Below are 24,988 nucleotides of genomic sequence, written 5' to 3' on the forward strand. Positions count from 1 at the left end.
ATTATTTTAGGTACTCTGTATTTCTGTGTGAATTTTACAATCATCTTGTCAATTTCTACAGAAATTTTGTTTGGTAAGGGGTTGAATCTATAGAGGTTAACTTGAGGAAAATTAAAAAATGAGTCTTCTAATCCATGAACACAGTATACTTGTTAATGGATTTTAGGTCTTCTAAAATCTCTCCCAGCAATATTTTATAGTTTTCTCTCTGTAAGTCATCCATGGGTTTTTTGGTCAAATTTATCCCTTACTACTTCAATTGTGGGGGGAGAGTAATATAAATGGTATTTTTAAATTTCAACTTCTGATTACACTGCATATGTATAAAGACAAACAATTGCCTTTTATTGCTTGATCTACCCTGTAACACTGCTAACCTCACTTATTGATTCTAGTAACTTTTTCGTAGGTTCCATAGATTTTCTATATAAACAATTATACTATGTGTAAAGAGCAGCTTTAAATCTCTTTCCCATTTGAATGCCTTTTATATCTTTATACTGTTGAACTGCACTTGACAATCTTGAAGTACAATGCTGAATCTTGATAGCAGATGTTCTTGGTCTTGGTTCCTAAAGTTAGGGGAAGTTCAGTACGTCGTATTAAGTCACTATTTGCTCTACGTTTAACAGAGATGCCTTTATCAAGTTACAAAAGTTCTCTTTTATTCCTAGACTGGTGAAAGTTGTTTATCAGAAACATGTTGAAGTTTGCCAAATGCTTTTTCTCCCCCTTCACCTCTTCGTGTTTTTTTTTTTTTTTTACTTGATTCAACTGACATAAAATTCACATGATCATGTTGTATTATCCTTTTATATATTGTTGGATTTGATTATTTGTTTAATACATTATTTATTTTTGAGACAGAGAGAGACAGAGCATGAGTGGGGGAGGGGCAGAGAGAGAGGGAGACACAGAATCTGAAACAGGCTCCAGGCTCCAAGCTGTCAGCCTGATGCAGGGCTCGAATCCATGACCTGTGAGATCTGACCTGAGCCAAAGTCGGATACTTAACCGACTGAACCACCCAGGCACCACGGATTTGACTTTTTAAAATGTTAAGAATTTTTACATATATTTTCATGAAGGATATTGGTCTGTATTTTCCTATTAATGTCTGAGTCTGGTTTTAATAGAGGACTAACAGCTATATGCAAAAGAAAATTGCTGAGAATTCCTCCTCTATTTTCTAAAATAGTTTAAGAATTGGGGTATTATCTGTTACTTACACATGTGGTAGAAATAACATCATCTGTTTCTGGTGATTTATTTGTGGAAGGTTCAATTTCTTAAATAGATACAAGTTTATCTGAGTCACTTACTTCTTCTTGAGTGAGCTTTAAAGAGTGTTTTCTTTTGAAGAATGTCTATTTCATCTAAAAAGTTGCATTTGCAGGCCCCTGGGTGGCTCAGTCAGTTAAGCATCTGACTTCGGCTCAGGTCATGATCTCATGATTCATGGGTTCGAGCCTCGCGTCGGGCTCTGTGCTGACGGCTAGCTCAGAGCCTGGAGCCTGCTTCAGAATTTGTATCTCCCTCTCTCTCTGACCTTCCCCTGCTCATGCTGTCTCTCTCTCTCTCAGAAATAAATAAAACAGTAAAAAAATAAATAAATAAAAAGTTGCATTTGCTGGCATAAAGATGTGCATTATACTTTATTTTTCAATAAGAAAATATTCTGCATTGATGAAACTCCCTCATTTCTGATATCACCATAATTTGTATATTCTTTTTCTTCTTGATCAATCTACAGGGAAGTTTTATCAATTGTATTGACTTTCTCAAAAAGTTAACTTTTGTTTTCATTGAATCGTCTCTATTTCATGGATTCTCACTCTGATCCTATTTCCTTTATTCTGCTTAGAATAAAGCACAAGCGCTCTCCAAATAAATAATTAAACTTTAAAATAAAGTAAGTCCCCTTCAAGCATCAAGTTTGATCTTGTTTTTATATTTATTCTGACAACCTCTGACTTAAGTGTTTAAACCATTTACACTTGATGTGATTGTTAACATATTTCAGTTTATATCTATATTTTGCTATTTGTTCCCTATTAGTCCCATCTATTTATTTTTTCTTCTTTAGGGCATGTTTTATGATTTCACTTTAACTCCTTCATTGGGGTTTATCACATAAAACATTTTGGTGTGTTATATTAATGAGTGCTTTAGGGTATGTAGAATATCTCTCTACACTACTTTAGCATGAAATCATACATATATTATGTATAAGAACATCATAACAGCATACATTCATTTCCTACTTCCCAAGCCTCTATATACTGCTGTGCTAACCCTATATTATTGCTATATATTTTACTTCTATGTATGTTTTAAACAGCTCAATTCATTTTTATTATATCCTGGAAATATTCAGTTATCTCTTGAAGACATTTATATAATAAGGGAAAAAAGTCATAATATTAACTCATGCAGCAATCTCATGCAGCAATTTCCTCATTCATTGTACAGAAGCTTGATACCATCTGGTAGAATTTTCCTTCTGTTTGCAGTAATTCCTTTAATATTTTTGTTTTGCAAGTCTGCAGGTATTTCATTCTTTCAGCTTTTATGTCTGAATAAGTCTACTTCAACTTAATCATTTTTTTTTTTTTAATGTTGACTTATTTTTTTGGGGGGGGGAGGGAGAGAGAGAAGAAGGGGGCAGAGAGAGAGACACAGATCCAAAGCAGGCTCCAGGCTCAGCTGTCAGCAAGAGCCTGACATGGGGCTAGAACCCACAAGCCATGAGATCGTGACCTGAGCCAAAGTCGGATACTCAACCAACTGAACCACCCAGGGGCCCCTCAACTTCATTCTTGAAAAAGTATTTTCACAGGTAAAAAAATTCTCAGTTGACAGTTGTTTTTACTTTCAGTACCTCCACTGTCTTCTAGCTTGTTTTGTTTTCTATAAGAAATTTGCTGTCACTCTTTATCTTTATTTTTTCTGTATGTAACATACATTTTTCCCTCTGTTTTTATGATTTTTCTCATTATCAACGTTCTTAAGCAATTTGATTATAATATGCTTTGGTAAGTTTGTTTCATGTTCCTTTTGCTTTAAGTTCTTTGATGTTCTTGAATCTGTGAGTTTATAGTTTTCATCAAATTTGGACATTTTTCAGCCATCATTTCTCAAAATTCCTTATCTTCCTCTCCTTTGGTGACTTTAAATTACTTATATAAGAGGCCACTTGAGGCTGTTGTCCACAACTCACTGATGTGATGCTTATTTTAGATGTTTGTGTGTTTCATTTGTTTCAGTTTCTATTGTTATGTTATCAAGTTCATTGGTCTTTTTTTCTGCCATGTTTAATCTGTATTAAACAAATGCACTGTATTTCCCATCCCAGACATATTTCTCATCATTAGTACTCTGATTAGGGGATTTAAATATATTTCAATCTCTAACATGCTTAAGTTTTCCCTTAAGTTTCTTAAATATATAGGAATGTGGTTAAAATGCTGTTTTCATATTTTTACCTAGTAATTCTACTACTCTTTTCTGGGTCAGTTTTAATTGAATATTTTTTCTATTTTATATGGGCTATATTTTCCTCTTCTTTTGTATGCCTGATAAATTTTTTACAGCTTTGAGATATAGCTGACTACAAATTACATAAATTTAAGGTGTACAATATGATGATTTGATATATATATATTGCAAAATGATTACCACAATAAGGTTAACACAGCTATCAACCCCCATAATGATTTTTTGTGTGGTGAAAACATTTAAGATCTACTCTCTCTTAGCAACTTTCAAAGATACAATAAAGTATTATTAACTATAGTCACCATGCTATACGTTATGTTCTCAGAAATTATTCATCTTATCACTGAAGTTAGTGATAAGTTAGTTAGTACTTTTTGTTGACATCTCTCAACCCTCAATTCCCCAGCCCCTGGAAACCACCAGTCTACTCTAATTCTAGAAGTTCAGCTTTTATAGATTTCAAACATAAGTGAAATCACAGTGTTTTATCTTTCTCTGACTCATTTCACTTAGTATAATGGCCTCCAGTTTCATCCAAATTGTCTCAAATGCCAACGTTTCTTTTTGTATGGCTGAATAATATTCTAACACCCAAACACATAGGCACATACCACCACCACCACCACCACCTCACCCCACATCTTCTTTATCCATTCACCTGCTGATGAACACTTAAGTTGTTTCCATGTCTTGGCTACTGTGAACAATGCCACACTGAACATAGGAGTATGGACACTTTCAAGAAAATAATTTCATTTTCATCAATACGCACCCAGAAGAGGGATTGCTGGATCTCTTAGTAATTCTATTTTTTACTTTTTTCTATGTTTTCCTATAGTGGCTGCATTCCCATCAACAGTGTACAAAGTTACCCTTTTCTCCACATCCTCAGCAGCATTATGTCTTGTCTTTTTAATAACAGCCATTCTAACAGGTGTGAGGTAATATCTCGTGACTTTGACTTGCATTTTCCTGAAAATCAGTGATGGTGAGCACCTTATCATGTACCTATGGATCATCTGTATGTCTTCTCTGGAAAAACGTCTATTCAGGTCCTTTGCCCATTTATTAAAGGGGTTGTTATTTTATTTTTGGCTATTGAGTTATAGGAGTTCCTTACACATTTTCGATATTAATCCCTTACCAGTTATATGGTTTGCAATATTTTCTGTTATTCTATAGGTAGCCTTTTTTTTTTTTTGATTGTTTCACTTGCTGTACAGAAGCTTTTTAGTTTAATGGAGTCCCACTTGTTTATTTTTGCTTTCGGTACTTTAGTGTCATACCAAAACAACACTGCAAAGATGAAGTTCAGGGAGCTTTCTCCCTATGTTTTCTTAGAGGACTCTTTCAGAACTTAATATTTAAGTTTTTAACCCATTTTGAGTTAATTTTTGTAAGTGGTATAAGTCAGGGATCTAATTTCATTCTTTTGCATTTGAATGTCCAATTTTTCAACACAATTTATTGAAGAGACACATGCCTGGAAATTTCTGATTGGATTTTGAACACTGTGAAGTTTATCTTCTTGACTGCTTGATATGTTTGTATTCATAAAGGTATTCTTGAGCTTATGGTTCCTTGTAAACAAAGAACCTTATAAACAGTTTAATCCTTTTAGGTTTTGCTTTTAAGCTTTGTTGGTGGGATCAGAGCAACAGCTTATGTTTAATTTTTTTATCCACTTTTGTGCAGCATCATTCTTAATCCTCTAACCAATGTTCTGGGAATTAGGAAGTTTTGGAAGCAAGTTGTATTGTCTGTTCTCTGTGGGCCCTGTGGACCATTCCTTCTAGTCCTTTTGGGTGATTTGTTCCTTGACCTCTGAGTTATTCTTCTCACACACACGTGACTGTCAGTATTCACCTCTGTAGATCACTGTATATAACTTTATTGCCTGTTATCCATTGTCTGTAGGGCAGCTGTTTCATATATTTAGTCTGGTACTTTAAGTTATTTCAGAGATGAAGGTCTTTGTTACTCCAACTGGGCAGGTAGTTCTCATTAATTTTTAAAAACTAGAAACTTTGGTTGCTTTGTTTGAAAAATATTGTCATTAGTGTGTCCCCTTACCCTCACTGCCTCCATTTCCTCTGTATTTAAAGCTTTAGTATCACACGTTACCAAAATGCCAACTCTTGATTCAGTGAATTACTTGGGATTGGAGGAAGAAAAGTTGGGGAGAAGGACTAAGAGAAGCTCAATGTACTTAGTACTTATAAATCAAAAATTCAGAATTGATTTTCCACTCAAAAAGAAGGGTAATGGAGGCAAGCCCACATATTGGAACATGAACTTATTTCTGCCAAATGAGTCATTAACATTTAATTTGAGTAGATTACTATAAACGTTGCCTAAAAAACAAGGTGCCAATATGTTATACAAGAAATAAAACAATTATCAAAAATGATGTTTTCACACAATACCTTCTGTTGCCATGACCCAACTTCCCATCTTCTGCTTCACCCCAAGAGTAAACTTCTCCTTCTGAAGAGAGGGCAAGACAGTGTTTTCCTCCTGAGTTCACAGCTACTTTCTTAATAAACACGTGCTGAATAGATTCAAGTAATGTTGGGGTAGATACCGACTCTGTCCCTCCAATTCCTAGTCTGCCGCCTGCACCATATCCAGTGGCATACAGCTAAGATGAGAAGAATATAAAAATCAGATTTTTATCTAAATATCCCCTATATTTTAGAAATTAACAAACTCAATCACTGCTCTAATATTTTTACCAGAGAGAAATGAATTTTAAAGTTAAAAATCACATGAATGGGGGCATCTGGGTGGTTTAGTCAGTTGAGTGTCTAACTCTATCAGCCCAGGTCATGATCCTAGGGTTGTGGGATTGAGCTCTGCACTGGACTGTGTGCTGAGTATGGAGGCTGCTTAAGATTTTCTCTCTCCCTTTTCCCTGTGACCCTCCCTGGCTCACACATATGTGCTCTCTCTCTCTCTTTCTCAAAAAGAAAAAAGTCACAGGATTGTTTAAGACTTTTTCATGCTTTATTGAACACTAAAAATAAAAAGTTATGACTATTAAAAATTCAAAGTTCACAAAATATATTTTGAAAGGAAGATCTTTTCCCTGGAAGCAAATCTCTGATAATAACACCTATAAAACACTCATAGAAAAACTATAAATAGATGTAATATTTCAGCAAGGCTGCATGTAAATCACATAGTAGAATACACTATTTTTCTTTCATTCTGAGTAATTATTTCAGGACACAAGGTTTATCATTACTTAAAAATAATCAGACTGCCTTTTCCAAATGGATGTCAAATATCCTTCCTATAAAAATTTAATGTTGTTTCATACTGTTTCAAATGCATTGCTGCACTGACACTATAGTAAGGAAAACTTTAAGGATTAAAACAGAAAGTGAAACCAAGAACTCAGGTGGATAAATGAGCCCTAAAGCAAGGGTCCCCTGGGAAGGTTTTGAGAATCTTCAGCACACAGGGTGTCGAGAGTAAAGTACCAAGCCTAAAAAGAGACTCCTTTTAGAAAGGTGACCTTCCAGTGGGCCAACTGTGAGAACTAAAAAGAAAAAACAAAGCAAGTTGCCTTTCTCAATCTTATCACTAAATTAGATGGAGAAAAATCTCTCTTGAGAATTCACAACCACGAAAGCTGGTCATTAGGTTGGTTTTCAGTCTAAATTTATGTGGTGTATGATCTAAATTCCTTTGAGAATTTAATTTACAAAGACTTAGATTTGTAATACCCCAGGGTTGATTATATTCTCTTTCGATGAGTTATTTCCAACAAAGCCTCTAAGAATTTCTACATAAAATTTTCTAAGGAAAATGGTCAGCTCATAGTTGAAAAAAGATGCCATGAGTGAGAGTCAGCAGAACAACAGTCCAATATTATCTTTAAAGAAATAAAAGCTTGAGGGGCGCCTGGGTGGCTCAGTCAGTTAAGCATCCACTTAGGCTCAGGTCATAATCTCACAGTCCGTGGGTTCGAGCCCCGTGTCAGGCTCTGTGCTGACAGCTCATGGCCTGGAGCCTGCTTCAGATTTTGTGTCTCCTCTCTCTGCCCCTCCCCCACTCGCTCTCTGTCTCTCAAAATAAAATAAGGACATAAAAAATTAAAAAAAAAAAAAGAGAAATAAAAGCTTGAAAATATCCTTAAGGAATAAGAATTTACAAAATTACCCAATGCAGAACTTCCTGGGATTAAAAAAAATAATGGAAATTAGACACCTAGATATATTTAATAGCAGATTATAAACAGGTGACAAGAGACTAGAAGATGAATCTGAAGACATTCTCTAGCATATAGCATAGAAACACAAAGAGAAGAAGAAACATGAAAGAAGGCGTTAGAGATATAAAGCACTCAAACATCAATCAAAACACATTTTCAGGTGGACATCACACAGAGAATATGGTAGAAGCAATATTTGGGACAAAAAAAAAGTCTAGGAATTTACCAGAGTTGTTGAAAGACCACTTCTTAAGAGCCAGAAACCCCCCTCTCCCATCCCTTACCACCTGGCAAAAACAAAGTAAAACAAAAAGGACAGGAAAAATAAAAATATGTCATAGCAAAATGTAGACCACTAAAGAAATATCTTAAAAGCAGCCATAGAGAAAAGATTTATTACCTCCATTTGGGTAAAAACTAGTCTGACTGCTGACATCTCATTACTAACAATGAAGTCCAAAATCCAGAAGAATAAAATTTTTAACAGGCTGACTGAAAATAACAGTCAACTGAAATTTTATACTTTATAACAAGGGGTTGGCAAATTATGGTTCATGTGCCAAATCAGGCCCACCACGTACTTTTGTAAATAAAGCTTTATTGGACACATCCATACACATTCATTTACATATCATTCATAGGCTTGCTTTCATAGTTGCACAGAGTCCACATGACCACATAGCCAAAAATAGTATCATGACCTTTACAGAAAATGTTTCCAACTCTTACTTTAGAAAAAGGATAAAGACATATTCAAATAAACAAAAACAATCCAAGGATTAACCAACAAAAGACTCACTAAAGAAAAATGAAAATCTAAAAGTAGAAGAAAAATGAAGTAGAAGAAAACTGATTAAAGATGTAAGTTCTGAGACATAAATAATGTGAGCAAAGATGTGTGCAACATTTGGGTAAATCTGGAAAAATAACAACAAAAAAAGAACAACAAAAATAATAATGCCTATCATTCCCTAATGGGTTTGTGCCAGAACATAGGATAACAAAGTATCAGCTATTTGTATTCCTTGGGAAGAGGACAGAAATAGTATAAACAGTATTTCACTTCAGATTTTACATATGCATGTTATAATAACCAGGAAACAACTGAAAGACACAGAATTTTCCAGAGAATAGTAACAGAAGGATACACTTCAACCCTTTTTGATGAGACTAGCACAATCTTGATGCTCTTAGCAGGCAGCCTCTGATGTGGTTCCCAAGGATCCCTAATTCACACCCTGTATAATCCCTTCTCCTTGAACATGGGCTAGACCTAGTGACTCAATGCCAATGGACAAAATATGACAACAAGGGTGGACTGTCACTTTTGGATTAGGTCACCCAAGATTGTGACTTGTGTCTTGCCACACACCCCTTGCTTGCTCTGACAAAGCCAGCTGCCACAGAGTGAGGTGGCAAAGAACTGAGGGCAGCCTCAACCGACAGATCATGAGGAACTGAATGCTCAGTACAGCCCTGAGACAACTGCAGCCTGGGGAGAGATCCTGAGTGGGAGGACCAAGCTAAGACACCTTCAGAGTCTTGACCTACAGAAACTGCAAGATAATAAATGTGCAATTTTATTTTTTTATTTAGTATAATTTATTGTCAAATTGGCTTCCATACAACACCCAGTGCTAATCCCAACAAGTGCCCTCCTTAAAGCCCATCACCCATTTTGCCCTCTCCCCCACCCCCAATCAACTCTTAGTTTGTTCTCTGTGTTTAAGAATCTCTTTGCTTTGCCTCCCTCCCTCTCTGCTTGTAAAAATTTCCCCCTTCCCTTCCCCCATGGTCTTCTGTTAAGGTTCTCAAGATCCACATATGAGTGAAAACATACGGTATCTGTCTTTCTCTGACTGACTTATTTCACTTAGCATAACACCTTCCAGTTCCATCCATGTTGCTGGAAATGGCAGGATTTCATTGTTTCTCACTGCCAAGTAGTATTCATTGTATATATAAACCACATCTTCTTTAACCACTCGTCAGTTGATGGACATTTAGGCTCTCTCCATGATTTGGCTATTGTTGGAAGTGCTGCTATAAACATTGGGGTATGTATGTCCCTATGCATCAGCATGCCTGCATCCCGGGGGTAAATTCCTATTAGTGCTATTGCTGAGTCATAGGGTAGTTCTTAAGTTAACTGTTGTAAGTTAAACAGATACATGATAGAGTACCAAAATCAGACATGGAGTGTATAAGACAGGAACATTATAATAATCGCACTTTAAGATCTTGGAACTCCCCAAAATCCCAAACAAAATATTCACAAACACAAACCAAAAAAATTAAAACATCCTGACCAAGTTGGGTTTCTCCACAGAATGCAAGAGGGTTTACTATAAGAAAACCAATCAATCCAATTCACGATATAAATCCACTAAAGGAGAAAACATCTATAGGAATTGTATTTTTTAATGTAGAAAAAGAAGGAAATTTTCTTAATCTCATTAAGAGCATCTACCAAAACCTCACAGTAAGTTTGTGAAATGTTCAATCACGGTGTTTACTTTGCAACCTGGATTAAGACAAGAACAAGCCCACGACCACCACCCCTGTTCAATATTACACCACAACTACCCAACACAATGAGCTTCCTTTCTTCCATACAATAAGAAAAAAATAAGAGTGGTGAACTGGAAAGGAACAAAACTGATTTACATGTTATGACTCTTTATAAAGAAGATACAAGAAATCCTGAATTATACAAAGGAAAGATAGAGTTGAATAAGGTCACCAAACATAAAGGCAATATATAAATATCAACCATTTCATCATACTAGATGCAATTAATTTTTTAAAAGCATTATACCAGCAAACAAAAAAGGAATACTGTAATATATTATTGATATGCAAACAGTACAGTTTCCTATATATGCTGTATTTCAAAATAAAACACTATAAAGTTACAGAACACATTAAAGATCACAAAGAAATATTTTACAATGGTAACTGCTTCCAGCACACTGTAAGTACTATTGACCTTGAGATGATGTTTTAATACAGAATCCTCACACATACTGCAGACCCAACAATGCATTGTAGCCATAGCTGACTCTTAGTTTTAACATGAATATGACACAGAAAAGGCACCCTTACCTTTCCATCAGCTGTCACTGCAAAGAGAGTCTGTTCTCCTCCAATTAACTGCACGGGTCTGAGAGTTGCAAGGGCTTCACATGGAGTGGGAACTTTAACTTTTGCACCTTCGATGCCCCCAAGCTGTCCCCTATGATTATGCCCCCATCCATAAATTGTGCCACTGCCACCAGCAGAAAGAGTCCAGTCATCTGGACGCCTACAATAAACATTAGGTGAACAATTAATATGGGAAAGAATTGCACATGCAACACCTTTCTCCAGTGTACAGCATTATTCTTGGTTCTGATAATAATAACCTGTTCATCCACTGCACAAGTTGTTCATCTTGCTCTCTTTTAAAAATGTCGTGGCTCTCATGGAGAATATCCATGTGTTCGCTGTCTGCCATTAACTCACGGATTTTCTTAGCCACCTAGACAACATTATTATGAGATTATCAATAAACACTCATTTCTCAAAACTAAAACAAATAATATTAAGGTAACAACACAGGAGTAATCCCAATTGCAGAATTTGAGGGAATGCCAACATCGACAGTGTGATTTTATAGTTAATAAGCAAAATCAATATGATTATAATCAAGTCTAAGATACTGAATGTCTAGGCAGTACTATTATATCTTCAATTTACTAAAAATAAACTTCAACTGAAATTTACAGTATCCATTTATTCATTTTCACCTGTGTGATTTTTTTTCTTTATGGTATCCCTTTTTAAGAAAAATTTTGCTGTGTCTCATAATGTTGGCATCTTTTTACACCACAACTTAATAAGGGATATGTTTTTACATTCCAAAATAACATGTAATACCTCATCAAGAAAAAGACGTGGCAATGGTGTTCTTTTGTCCAGGGCCACAGCAACTCGGGAGGCCATGCAGTACCTTCGGAACCAAGCCCACTTATGTGTCTCAGCACAGCAAGGCAGAGTGTCTAGTTCCAGGTCACAAGCAAGAGCTACCAGTACCTGCAGCAACCAAAAATAAACAACACAAAGAAGCTCAGAAATGCACCTAACATTCCATTTCACCAACACTGCATGCTAAAGACAGATACCCTTACAGGGTTTCTGTGAGTTCTCATTCAGGAGCTCCTTATTCCAGGCTGACTGCCATGTGTCTGCAAGTGTTTTACCATTATAGTATTGTGTATTATTCCCACCCAGCCCCTAGTGATGCCCCTGACACACAGGATCTCGGATCTGACAATTGCCACAGTACTTACTGCCTAAGTCAAGCATCTCAAAGTACCCTAATACTGGCTAATGTATTAAGAGCTTGGGACATAGTCATTTCTGGGAAATTCTTCATATTCAACTTCAGCAATACCTACCCGTGTCCTCAGGTAGGCTTGAAATGCAGTGCACTACACATGACTACTCTCTGTGGCTCTCCTAGCCAACCAGCTCTCTCATCCTTTAAAACAAGTCAAACATTGTTTTGGCTATTGTTGAGAGTGCTGCTCTGAACAGCACTCTCAACAATAGCCAAAACATGGAAAGAGCCCAAGTGTCCATCAACGGACGAATGGATCAAGAAGATGTGGTTTATCTATACCATGGAATACTACATGGCAATGAGAAAGAATGAAATCTGGCCATGTGTAGCTACATGGATGGAACTTGAGGGTGTCATGCTAAGCAAAATAAGTCAGGCAGGATTAGGAGGAACTTAATGGAGGACCGTGAGGGAGAAGAAGGGGAGAAATGGGGGGGCGGGAGAGGAAGGGAGGCAAACCATGAGAGACTTTTGAATGCTGAGAACTGAGGACTGATGGGGGGGGAGGGGAAGGGGGGTGATGGGCATGGAGAAGGGCACTTGTGGGGATGAGCACTGGGTGTATATGGAAACCAACTTGACAATAAACTGTTTAAAAGGGGGGGAAATTAATTAATTAATTAAAAAAACATTAAAAAAAAACCAAAAATAAGTCAAACATTTACCTTAAAGAATGGGCTGTGGAGCAGCTGTTTGCCACCTCTTACAATAGGATCTTCATATTCAAATTGCCTTTGCAAAGCTTCTGGAAGGCCTTTTACCAAAGCAGCAAGAGCACTACCTGTAAAACTCTTAAGAAAACAACAAAATTGTATCCTAGCAAAGCAATCCAAAATGTAGGGAAGGTAACCATTTTGTTTCTAGGAGTCAAAAGTTTGTTATATTGATACTATTTTCCCTAAAATAACGTGTATTGGTATTTTCAAATAGGTTTGGTGAACACTAAAATTTAAAAGAGCTTGACAATTTACCTCAGAATGCTTGGTCTAGATTTCAATACAGTCACACACAGGGAACCAGGCCCTTTATGGCCTACAAAGTCTCATCTCCCAAGATCCTTAAGATCAAGCATCCTTTTAACAGAAACTACCTCATCCCGCAAAATAAAGGGGATGTGGTGAGCCAGACTTGTTGCAAAGTCTAACAGACACAATCCTATGCTCACAACCATTGATACATCTATTTCCAAAAAACACAGGCCAGCCTTCAGTCAGTATATGGAACAGCATAAAGGAGTCTGGATGGGACAAAAGAGGCCTTATTGTTACATAGAATTTCCAAACTCTTTTCAGTGATTTAAATTATTCAAGCAACATTTTATTCCCAAAGCCAAACATCTAGAAACTATAAGGTAATGATCCATACCAAAGCTCTTGCTTCTCCATCATTATCTCCAAGTAGCCTGTTTATGTTAATTGATTGCCCAAATTCAGTTGTAAGCAGCTTCCTCAGTCTTTGAAGGGCCCACATTCGGTGACTGGCAGCTTAAATGAGCAGACAGAAAGTATCAGAGGCTTGACCATTTTCCCCATCAAGTACAACAGACATGATAATAAAGGTGCTATTTACCTAAGGCACTCAGCTGTGCACAGGCTGCCAGTGATGCCGCAAGGCGAGGAACAATGCTTCTGTTTGAGGTGAGATTGAGCCGGAAGTCTAACAGACATGTCACCAAGTCCATGGATGGACAGGAGAGGACACAGCGATCAGAAAGGAGGTCTTTAGGGCCTGTGAAATGAGCACTGTAAATGTTCCCATGTTGCACAGGATGAGGGCTACCCCACAAGGAGACCTGCACAAATCTGACCAATGAGTGGGACTCATCTACTCAGATGCCATGCTTAGAGTGTGCCCATGGTACTGCCACTGTCTATGTCACATAACTATGTGCTGTATTAGACATTTTATCTGAAAATCAAATAGCTTTAGAAGTTCATTCAGCAATAACTCCTTTCCCATTAAGTGATGGAGTGCTAACATCCTAACAACTGGACTGCTAAGATGGCTCTTTGGCAGTTATGATCACCTCTGTGGTGGGGCCTTGGGCAGTGCTGACTCCCAACACAACAGGAGAAGCTAGAGTATAATGTACTAAATGAAAACAGTTTGTCTCCACCTTGCTTGATTCATCAAGATTTAGACATTGCAAGCCCCCTACTTACCTGCAGCTGGCATGATGGGATAGACTGTGAAGCGCCAGCCCCATCCATTCACAGACCCATCACTGATGAACTTCCACTTCAAATCATCCCCTGGGATGCGCAGCTCACTGGACCAGTCAGACCATTCTCGGCCTAGTGGAGAAAATTATGCCCCAGGGTTGGGTCCACTATATCATGTGATCAACACAAGTTTTTAAAATACAAAGCAAAATCATTCACCCTGTGTCTGAAGAACAGCTGGCTCCTCCAACCCAAGTTCTCCAAAATCTGAGTGTCCTCTGCTTCTCATGAATGACATTTAATACATACTGTCCTTTCTATACATACTACACCAAGTATTAGAGAAACTGAAGACAGGTAGGCACTGCCCTGATAAATAGCTACAACACTGCAGAGCAGGCCAGCACACATGCCCAGGTCAAGGGCTATAGAGAGTTTCCTGGGGAAGGTCTTATGTGATGGCAGTTACCTAGGAAACAGAAGAAAGAGCCCCAGCTTTCCCCACAGAGAATGCAATTTTGCTAAGACCTCAGCCCAGCCCTTTCTGCAATCAATTATAAACCAAGTCCCTTTAAGAAGCTTTTTCATACATCAATCTTTACTTTGCATAGGCCCGGTACTCCCGTATGTCTTACAGCACCATCTCTAACTATCTGGGTGAAACTGAGCCTCCAAGGCAGCCAGTGTCCTGACAAGCCCGGATTACTCCAGGCACCCAGTAATCCCATCTGTCACTGGTGAGTAGCAGATACCATTCACATAACTATCTTTTTGAAAGTACTGGGAAGAGGCAGATAAAACCTACTGTATTTTGCAGCAAAATAGTTTGCTATCCCTTCCTTTAGTCTCACATAGGAAAGAAGCAGTAACATTCTGTTTAGTAAGTTACTAGTTCTGTTCTATGAAGGTGCAGATAGTGTCCTGTTCAACCTCTCTTCATACCTGACCGCACGGAGACAATCCTGTTGACACCATCCATGACTGTGAGAGGGTCGTGGCGCCTCTCTGTAGAACACTGCCGGTCAAACTCCACCCTGAGTCCCTCTGCACCTGGAGGTCAAGAGCACAAGTGATCACTCCCAAATGACATACCACAGACAAGGCCATAAGCCACAATAGACACACAGAAACAGTGAGTCTAAAATGATGTTTAACAGCTAATGAAAAGCAGAAAGTCATGAAGAACTAACTTCAAAGACAAGAAACTAAGACTGACTGCCTTGTCTCCCACAGAAGACTTGACCTGTGATGGAAAGCTCAAGAATACACTTCCGCTTGGCCAATTCATTTTGTGCTCTCATTTCTGGGCAAATTTTCATGCTGCAGCCCCAGTGGCCAGACCAAGCTTTATTATCTCCTGACTCCACACACATTTAAAATGCCACATGAAGCCATATTTATCAAACATTTAGCATTAAATCTAGAGTCTTCTGTGGGACAAGTTAGCTTACAAAAGAATTAATGAAGAGCAGGACCTAGGTTACGGTGGAGGGAAGAGGTTAACAAATCCCCTCCTTCAAAGCAGCTATAAAACCATTCAAAATTATAAAAGATGATGATTCCAGGGCTCTCCATATAATTAAATGGAGACAACTAATTGAGAAGTGTTTATTCATGAAAAAACTACCAAACTTGGGTAGAGACAGTGAGCACCTATGATGTTCTTGCCTGGGTATGTTTCTATCCAAGCTGGAGGACAGTTCTACCAAGATGGGACTCTGCCTCCAGGGGAAGCTAACTGGTATAGAGCAGGGAGCAGAAAATACATGCCAGGGGCATTGCCAATAAAAGAATAACAAAAAAGCCTCCATCTCCACTGGCCTGAGGACATGGTTTGGTTAGATGAGTGTCAGATCTGAAAACTATCCAGAAATTTAACAGGGAGGTTTTAAAATTCAGAGAGCACAGAAGGGCCACTGAGGGCATCACAAAGGCTTGGACAAACTGGGATGCATGCACACAGGAAAACTGCAGAAACACCCGATTCTATGCCTTCCCTTCTCCCACCCACGTGTAAATCCATCAATAGAAGGGGTGATCAACAAGTCTGAGCATAAGCCAAGAAAATACAGAACAAACCCTAAAAGTCAGGCTAGAGAACAAAAATTAGAATGGAAGAATGAAACCAGGACATCAGAGGTCACATGCTGTGAGGAAAACAGATTTCAGAGAGAATTACAGTCATGTTACAAAACAAGTATACAATACAATCACAATAACCTCAGCAACCATTACAAATCTTAAAAAAGAAAATCAGAATCCAGAATCCAGATGATATTACATACTGCTATCTAAAATATTTGCTTTTCAAAAAAAAAAAAAAAAAATGAGACAAGCAAAAACACTGAAAAGGGTGAGCCATACTCAGGAATAAAATCAGTCAATAAAAATAGATTCTGATGCACCAGATGCTGGATTTACCAGACCACAATTTTTAGCAATAAAATATGTCTTTAAAAAAATCCAAGGAAACCAGAGAAAATATGATAACACAGGAAAACAAGATAGATAACAAATGATAAGAATGACCTAACAAATATAGAATCTCGATAAAGAGGGAGAAACCATGAAGAAAGTACTAAAAGGAAATTTTGGAGTTGGAAAATAGAATGACCAAAATGAAAAAATTCACTAGATGGGCAAAATGGCAGAAAAAAGAAGTAAATTAAAAACTGTATAATTTCTCTCTTACTCCTAAAAAATAAGTGGAAAAAAGACTGAGAAAAAATGAGAACGTCTCAAACACCTAGGAGGCAACATCAAGGAATACAAACATATGCATCTGGGAATTTCCTCCCAACAAAACAGAAGAGAAAAAAAGGGTGCAGAAGAATAGTTTAAAAATACAGCCCAAACATTCTAATTTGATGAAAAATATTAATCTACAGTTCCCAAAATTAGTAACTCCCAAGTAGGATAAAACAAAGAGATCTACACTGAGACACATTATACTGAAACTATCGAAAACCAAAGACAAAAAGAAAATATTATGAAAGCTGGCGAGATTTAAAAAAAAGTCACAGAACATGTAAGGGTACAAAATACCATTAATGGCTGACTTCAATGGAGGTAGGAAACCAGTGGGGAAAATTCTATCAACCAAGAATTCTATATCTAGCAAAACTATCCTTCAAAAAGTGAAGACAAAATTAAACATTCCCGAATAAACATATAGTGAGAGAACTGCTCGCAAATATGCTTTAGAAAAAGCATTTACAGTATTTCAAACTGAAATACAATGATATCAAATAGAAACCTGAATCCATGGGTAGCAATGAAAAGCACTGGAAATAAGAAATATGTGGGTTAAGAGATAGCATATGTATTTTTTTTCCTTTCCTTTTCTTAATATTTTTAAAAGACAAAATACTGCATAGTGCAGAGCTTAGGAAACTATAATCCATGGGCCGTATTTGTCTCACCCTCTGTTTTTGCATAGCCTGTGAGCTATGTGTATTTTCAAATGCTTAGAAAAAAAATCAAAATAATATTTTGTGACACATGAAAATTTGCTAATCCTTGGCATAATGCAATGATTATTATACCATATACATGCATGTATAACACATATAGTTACAAGTATGTTGAACAGATTTCTAACATATATAAATATAATATATGTGACAATAACAGCAAAAAGGAGGGAAAAAGAAATAGAACTATACTGGAACAAAGTTGCTATATTTTACCAGAATTAAGATATTAACCAGGAAGTAGATGGTAATATACTCAAATGCTTATTTTAGTCTCTAGAGCAAACACTAAAAAGAAGTGGTTGAAAATCAATAGACAAATTAAAATGGTACACACAAAAAAATTTTAAAGCAAAAGAAAGCACTAAAGGAAGAACAAAAAGAGACATAGGCATTAGAGAAAACACAGCAAAATGCTGTATATAAATCTAATCAAAGCCATAATTACATTAGATATGAATGGCCTAAGCATCTCAATCAAAAAGCAGAGATTCTTGGATAAAAAAAGCAAGATCCAACTATAAGGTGTATAACCAGAGACAAACCCTGACTCAAAGACAAAAAAAGTTTGAAGTAAAAAGATGGAAAAAAATTTAGCATGTAAACAATCACCATAAGAGAAATGGAGTCACTATACTAATATTACACAAAATAAACCTTAAGGCTAGGAATGTTAATATAGACAAAGAGGGGCACATTCACACTGAAAAAAAAAGTCAAACATCAGGTATATATAACAATTACAAAGGTATGTACACCTAACAACAAAGATCCAAAATATATTAATGAAAAGCTGATAGAAATGAAAGAAGTAGCCAAATCCACAATTACACCTAGAGATTTCAATATCCAAGTCTCAACAACTGACAGAATGAGTGAACAGAAAATCAGTAAGGCTACACATTTCAACAGGATTGCCAACCATCTTAACCTTACAGAAAATTACAGAACACTCCACCAACAAAGGAAGAATGCACATTCCTATTAAGCAGACATGAAACATCCTGTACGATGGATCACATTCTATAAAACAAGTTTCAATAAATTTAAAAGGTGTGAAATCATTCAATGTATGACTGAATAACTACAACCATAATTATATAACTACAGTGGGATTGAATCAGAAATCAACAAAAGAAGGAAATCTGGGAAATCCCCAGTACTTAAAAAACACTTCTAAATAATCCATGATTCAAACAAGAGATCTCAAAAAAGAAACTAGGAAATATTTTAGGCTGAACAAAAATTGAGAACACAGCATTATCATAATTTATGTGGTATAGCTAAAGCAGTGTTTAGAAAGAAATCTGTCACTTCAAACTCTATTAGAAAAGAAGTCTCAATAATCTATGGTTCTACCTTAGAAAACTAAAAACAAAACAAAAAGCAAAAACATATTGTACCTAAAGCAGAAGGCAGAAAATATTTATAAAGATTAGAATAGAAATCAGAAAAACAACTGAAAAAAACCACAAATCAATGAAACCAGAAATTAGTTCTTTGAAAAGATCAACAAAATTAACTTTTAACAACATGACTGATTAGGGGGACAGAAAAGTAGAAGATACAAATTATCAAAACCAGGAAAAAAAGAAGGGATATCACTATTCTATTATAATAAGATATATATTTGGTCTTGTTCCTCATCTTTGGCACAAAGCTCCTAAAACCCTAGAAATTTTCTGTTAAAAGTGTCTTTTGTTATTCATAAGGAGCCTTTTTGAGTCTACCTAAATTTACACTAATGAGGTAACTTAGGGTGGGATCTCTAGATTGCCTCATGATGGGGCTGGTCACCAGAAAGACCAGATGATTAGAGGGCTGGCTCTTTTAATACCATCAAGAGATCTCTGAGAAGGGGAAGTTAGGTGGAAGGGGTATTGTAGGTTAAGGTACATAAAAACTTGTGAACGGCAAGATTTGGTAAGACATCACATGCTGGGAGGATGGTATACCTCAGTTCCATAGCAACAGAAGCCCCTGTATCAGGTCTTTTTCTGACTTCCTCCTATGTACCTCTTCATCTCGTTGTTCATTTGCACCCTCTATAGTATCCTTTATAATAAACTGGTAAACCTATGTGTGAAGCTGAATAAAGGACACCTCATTTCAAATGAAGTCAGCAGGCTAGAATGGGGAGCTCTCATGCCCTACCATTCTTCATCAGTTGCAGACCCCAACAGGAAGAAGCCTGTATATTACTACCCCAGCAAGAAGAAGAAAGTTCCCTCTCCCTATCACAAAAGCCCAGCCAGTGAGACTATCACAACTCAACCAGTGAAAAGCAATTACACTTTGAACTTACAGTTTACAGTAAAGGAATTTTTTGTTTATAACAGCTCCTTCTGACTCTCTTCTTTCCTCTATACAATAGAATTCTTTGTTCTATGAACTTACCTATAGCTTTTGCTATTACTTGCTTGTCTCAAACTGCAATTTCTCTTCTATTCTCAAATAAAACCATTTACTAGTAAAAGAAGCCTATTTTACTTTGTTTTTTAGTTTTTTTAAGTTTATTTATTTTGAGAGAGACAGAGTGAATACAAGTAGGAAAAGGGCAAGAAAAGAGGGAGAATCTCAAGCAGGCTCTGCTGTCAGTGCAAAGCCTATGCGAGGCTTGAACTCACAAAACTATGAGATCATAATTTGAGTGGAAATCAACAGTGGGACACTTAACCCACTGAGCCACCCAGGTGCCTAAGCTGTTTAACTTTTAAGCTCAACATAAGTACATGTTTCTCTGAGTTCTGTGTGCTGCTCTAGCAAATTAATCAAACTCAAGGGGGGGGCTATGGAAATCTCTGATTGACAACAAACTGGTCAGAAGCACAGGTGATAACCTGGATTTGTGATTGACATCTACATCTGAGTTTATGGAACTGAGCCCTTAACCTGTGGGATCTGGCATTATCTCCAGGTAGATGGTGTCAGGATTAATTATAGGATATCCAGCTGGTGTCACAGAGTTGCTTGATGTGTGGGAAACACCCATACACCTGATGCCAAAAATGAAGGAGTATTGTAGTAGAATATGGAGAGTAGAGGATACAGAAGAGTGTGTTATTTCATTAGAATCAATCAACCCTATGGAAATTTAAAAGGTTTTGAGGGATACTATAAACAACCATATACCAACACTTTATACATGTTAGATGAAATTAACAAATCCCCAAAAGACACTGGTATCCGAACTCATTCAAAAATAAACAGAACATCTGACAAGATTTATATTCCAAAAAAGAAAAGCCCAGGGCCAGATGGCTCCACTGGTGAATTCTACCAACTATTTAAAGAATAATGCCAATCTTATACAAACTCTTTCTGAGAAAAGAGAGGAGGGAACATGTATTAAGGCCAGTATTATCTTGATACCAAAACCAGACAAAGCTACCACAAGAAAGAAAAGCTATATAAATAAAAGAATAAATTTTAAAATACAAACCTAAAACAAAGCTATAGGGCAGTATTATTCTTAAAAATAGACACAAAAATTCTTAACAAAATATCAGCAAACCAAATCCTACAACATATAATAAAGATTATACACTGTAAACAATAAAGATTTGTTTAAGATTACAGAGTGAGTTAATATCCAAAAACTGATTCCTGCAATAAGCATTATTGCGCAAATAACAAAACACACAAAAAGCATTTCACAAAACCCAACACTCATTCATAAAATGTACTTACTACCCCTGCCCCAAACAGGAATAGAAAGAAACTTCCCCAGGGCGCCTGGGTGGCTCAGTTGGTTAAGCTTCTGACTTCGGACTCAGGTCATGATCTCACAGCTTGTGGGTTTGAGGCCCGCTCCCAGCTCTGCGCTGATAGCTCTGAGCCTGGAGCCTGCTTCGGATTCTGTGTCTCCCTCTCTCTCTCTCTGCCCCTCCCCCGCTAGCACTCTGTCTCTCGAAAAAAATAAACGTTAAAAAAAATAACTAAAAAAAAAAACAAAAACAAAAGAAACTTCCCCAAATTGATAAAGGCATTTTTGAAAAATCTACAGTTAATGAATTTAATGCTGAGAGACTGAATATATTCATCCTACTGGAACAAGGAAAAGGATTTCCACTCTCATCCTTTGTATACATTGATTCTAGTCAGTCTCTGCGCTAGAGTAAGGTATAGATGATGTCCATTAAACTGCTATAAAGAAAGATGTGTGTGAAATGAGATTGGGGGAAGACTGTCTCTGCATATGGTGGTTAGGAAAGGATTCTCTGGACAAGAAAATGGTCAGATATCTATAATTATTTGCCTAGGGGAAGAATATTTCAGGCAGATGGCAAATACAAGTGAGACAAATATCCTGAACCTGGAATATATTTCAGGACTAGCAAAGAAAATGATGTGGAGGAGCCAGGAAAGAGAGACAAGGAGGGTGACCAGGGCTCATACAAAGCTGTACAGGCCATGGTTAGAAGTTCACCTTCTAATTTTAAGGTTATAGGGGTATGCTGGTGGGTTTAAAGCAAAGGACCAGCATGTTCTGACAGGGGTGGTTCACAGGATGGTCTTAAGAGAGCATCTCTGGATGTCCTGAGGGAGATGATTCTGGGAGACACATAAGGTTAGGTGTGCAGGTAAGAAACATGGGCAGCCCACTAATATATGGAGCTCATATAATAAACTGGGTGTGACCATTTGGTTGGGCCCATAATGGCCTAGAATTGGAGAGAAATGGCTCAGTTAGTAATATATTTTAAAAGTAAAAATGAACGGTGCTGGGAGAACTGGACAACAGGCAGAAGAATGAAACTAGATCATTTTCTCACACCATACATAAAAATAAACCCAAGACGGATAAAGGACCTGAATGGGAGACAGGAAACCATCAAAACCCTAGAGAAGAAAGGAGGAAACAACCTCCTTGACCTTAACTGCAGCAATTCTTACTTGACACATCCCCAAAGCAAGGGAATCAAGAGCAAAAATGAACTACTGGGACCTCATCTAGATAAAAAGCTTCTGCATGGCAAAAGAAACAATCCATAAAACTAATAGGCAACAGATGGAATGGGAAAAGATAGTTGCAAATAACATATCAGATAAAGGGCTAGTATCCAAAATCTAGGGGCGCCTGGGTGGCTCAGTTGGTTAAACGTCCGGCTTTGGCTCAGGTCAAAATCTCACGGTTGTAGGTTCGAGCCTGCATCGGGCTCTGTGCTGACAGCCAGCTCAGAGCCTGGAGTCTGTTTTGGATTCTGTGTCTCCCTCTCTCTCTGATCCTCCCCTGCTCACACTCTCTCTCTCTCTTTCTCTCAGAAATAAATAAAAAACATTTTAAAATATCTATAAGGAACTCACCAAACTCTACACCTGAAAAACAAATAATCCAGTGAAGAAATGGGCCAAAGACATGAACAGACACTCCTCTAAAGAGGACATCCAGATGGTCAAGAGACACATGAAACGATGCTGAGCATTCCTCATCATCAGGGAAATACATATTAAAACCGCACTGAGATACCACCTCATGTCAGTCAGAGTGGCTAAAATGAACAAATCAGGAGACTACAGATGCTGGCAAGGATGTGGAGAAACAGGCACCCTCCTCCACTTTTGGTGGGAATGTAATCTGGTGCAACCCCTCTGGAAACCAGTGTGGAGGTTCCTCAAAAAATGAACACTAGAACTCCCCTATGATCCAGCAATAGCACTGCTGGGAATTTACCTAAGGGATACAGGAGTGCTGATGCATAGGGGCACATGTACCCCAATGTTCATAGCAGCACTCTCAACAATAGCCACAACACGGAAAGAGCCTAAGTGTCCATCAACGGATGAATGTATCAAGAAGATGTGGTTTATCTATACGATGGAATACTACATGGCAATGAGAAAGAATGAAATCTGGCCATGTGTAGCAACATGGATGGACCTTGAGGGTGCTATGCTGAGCGAAATAAGTCAGGCAGGGAAGGACAGATACCATATGTTTGCACGTATAGGAGGATGAGGAGGAACTTAAAGGAGGACCATGGGGGAGAAGAGGGGAAAAATAGTGGGGGAGAGAGAGGAAGGCAAACCATGAGAGATTCTTGAATGCTGAGAACAAACTGAGGGCTGATGGAGGAGGGGGAGGGAGGAAGGGAGGTGATGGGCATGGAGGAGGGCACTTGTTGGGATGAGCACTGGGTGTTAATGGAAACCAACTTGACTATAAACCATTTAAGGAAAAAAATAAAAGTAAAAATGATAAGCACTTCTGGGGAAGATGGCAGAGGAAAACCCTAAACTCACTTTACTTCACAGATACAACTAGGTAACACTCACATCAGACCAAACAACCCAGAAAAGAACCCAAAGACTGGGTGAAGAAAATGATACAACTAAAATCAGTCAAGGTATTCACAATATAAAAAGATGTAAAATATGACAGCATACACTAAAACAATGGGGGAGAGAAGAGGGAAAAAATGGGTTCAAACTTAAGCAACCATCAACTTAATACAGACTGATGTTATATACAAATCAAATGGCAACCACAAATCAAAAACTAATAAGATATGCAAAGAATACAGAGAAAGAAATCCAAATATATCACTAATGAAAACCAGTAAACCGTGAAAGAGAGAAGGAAAAAAGGATCAGAGAAAAACCTCAGAAACAACTGCAAAACAAGTAACAACATGTCAATAAATACATATCTATCAGTACTTTGTCATACATTCACTTTGAATGTAAAATGGACTAAATGTTCCAACAAATGAAATAATGTTCCAACTAAATGTTCCAGGGTGTCAGAATGGATTAAAAAAAAAAAAAACCAGGACCTATCTATATGCTGCCTACAAGAGACTTATTTCAGACCTAAAGACACCTGAAGATTGAAAGTGAGGGTAGTGAAAAAACACTTATACAAATGGATATCAATGAAAGCCAAAGTGGCAATACTTATATCAGAGAAAATAAGATTTTAAAACTAAGATTGTAACAACAGACAAAGAAGGACACTATATAATAATAAAGAGGACAATCCAACAAAAACTGTTGTAAATATTTATGCACTCAATACAGGAATACTGAAATACATAAAATAGTTAATAACAAACATAAAGAAACTAACTGAAAGTAACATAATAATAATAGGGCATTTTAACACTCCACTTACACTGATGGACAGATCATCCAAACAGAAAATCAATAAGGAAAACAGTGGCTTTGAATGACACACTGGACCAGATGAATTTAACACACATATTCAGGACATTCCATTCTAAAATAGTAGAATACATGTTCTTTTCAGGAG

General features: G+C 37.2%; 1 protein-coding gene across 1 annotated transcript in view; it reads right to left on the bottom strand.

Moving 5' to 3' along the window:
* Window positions 1-24,988, bottom strand: part of HERC2 (HECT and RLD domain containing E3 ubiquitin protein ligase 2) — a 288,041-nt gene that overhangs the window by 23,870 nt on the left and 239,183 nt on the right. The window contains exons 72-80 of the mRNA XM_039220244.1: window positions 15,206-15,313; window positions 14,264-14,395; window positions 13,671-13,829; window positions 13,467-13,585; window positions 12,767-12,892; window positions 11,636-11,791; window positions 11,122-11,237; window positions 10,823-11,021; window positions 5,925-6,139 (exon numbers count right to left, since the gene is read on the bottom strand). Of these exons, the coding sequence (XP_039076175.1) occupies window positions 5,925-6,139; window positions 10,823-11,021; window positions 11,122-11,237; window positions 11,636-11,791; window positions 12,767-12,892; window positions 13,467-13,585; window positions 13,671-13,829; window positions 14,264-14,395; window positions 15,206-15,313 (1,330 nt within the window). The remainder of the gene's footprint in view (window positions 1-5,924; window positions 6,140-10,822; window positions 11,022-11,121; window positions 11,238-11,635; window positions 11,792-12,766; window positions 12,893-13,466; window positions 13,586-13,670; window positions 13,830-14,263; window positions 14,396-15,205; window positions 15,314-24,988) is intronic.

The sequence above is a fragment of the Hyaena hyaena genome, unplaced genomic scaffold, assembly GCF_003009895.1.
Source record: "Hyaena hyaena isolate Hyena2069 unplaced genomic scaffold, ASM300989v1 scaffold_892, whole genome shotgun sequence".
NCBI lineage: Eukaryota > Metazoa > Chordata > Mammalia > Carnivora > Hyaenidae > Hyaena > Hyaena hyaena.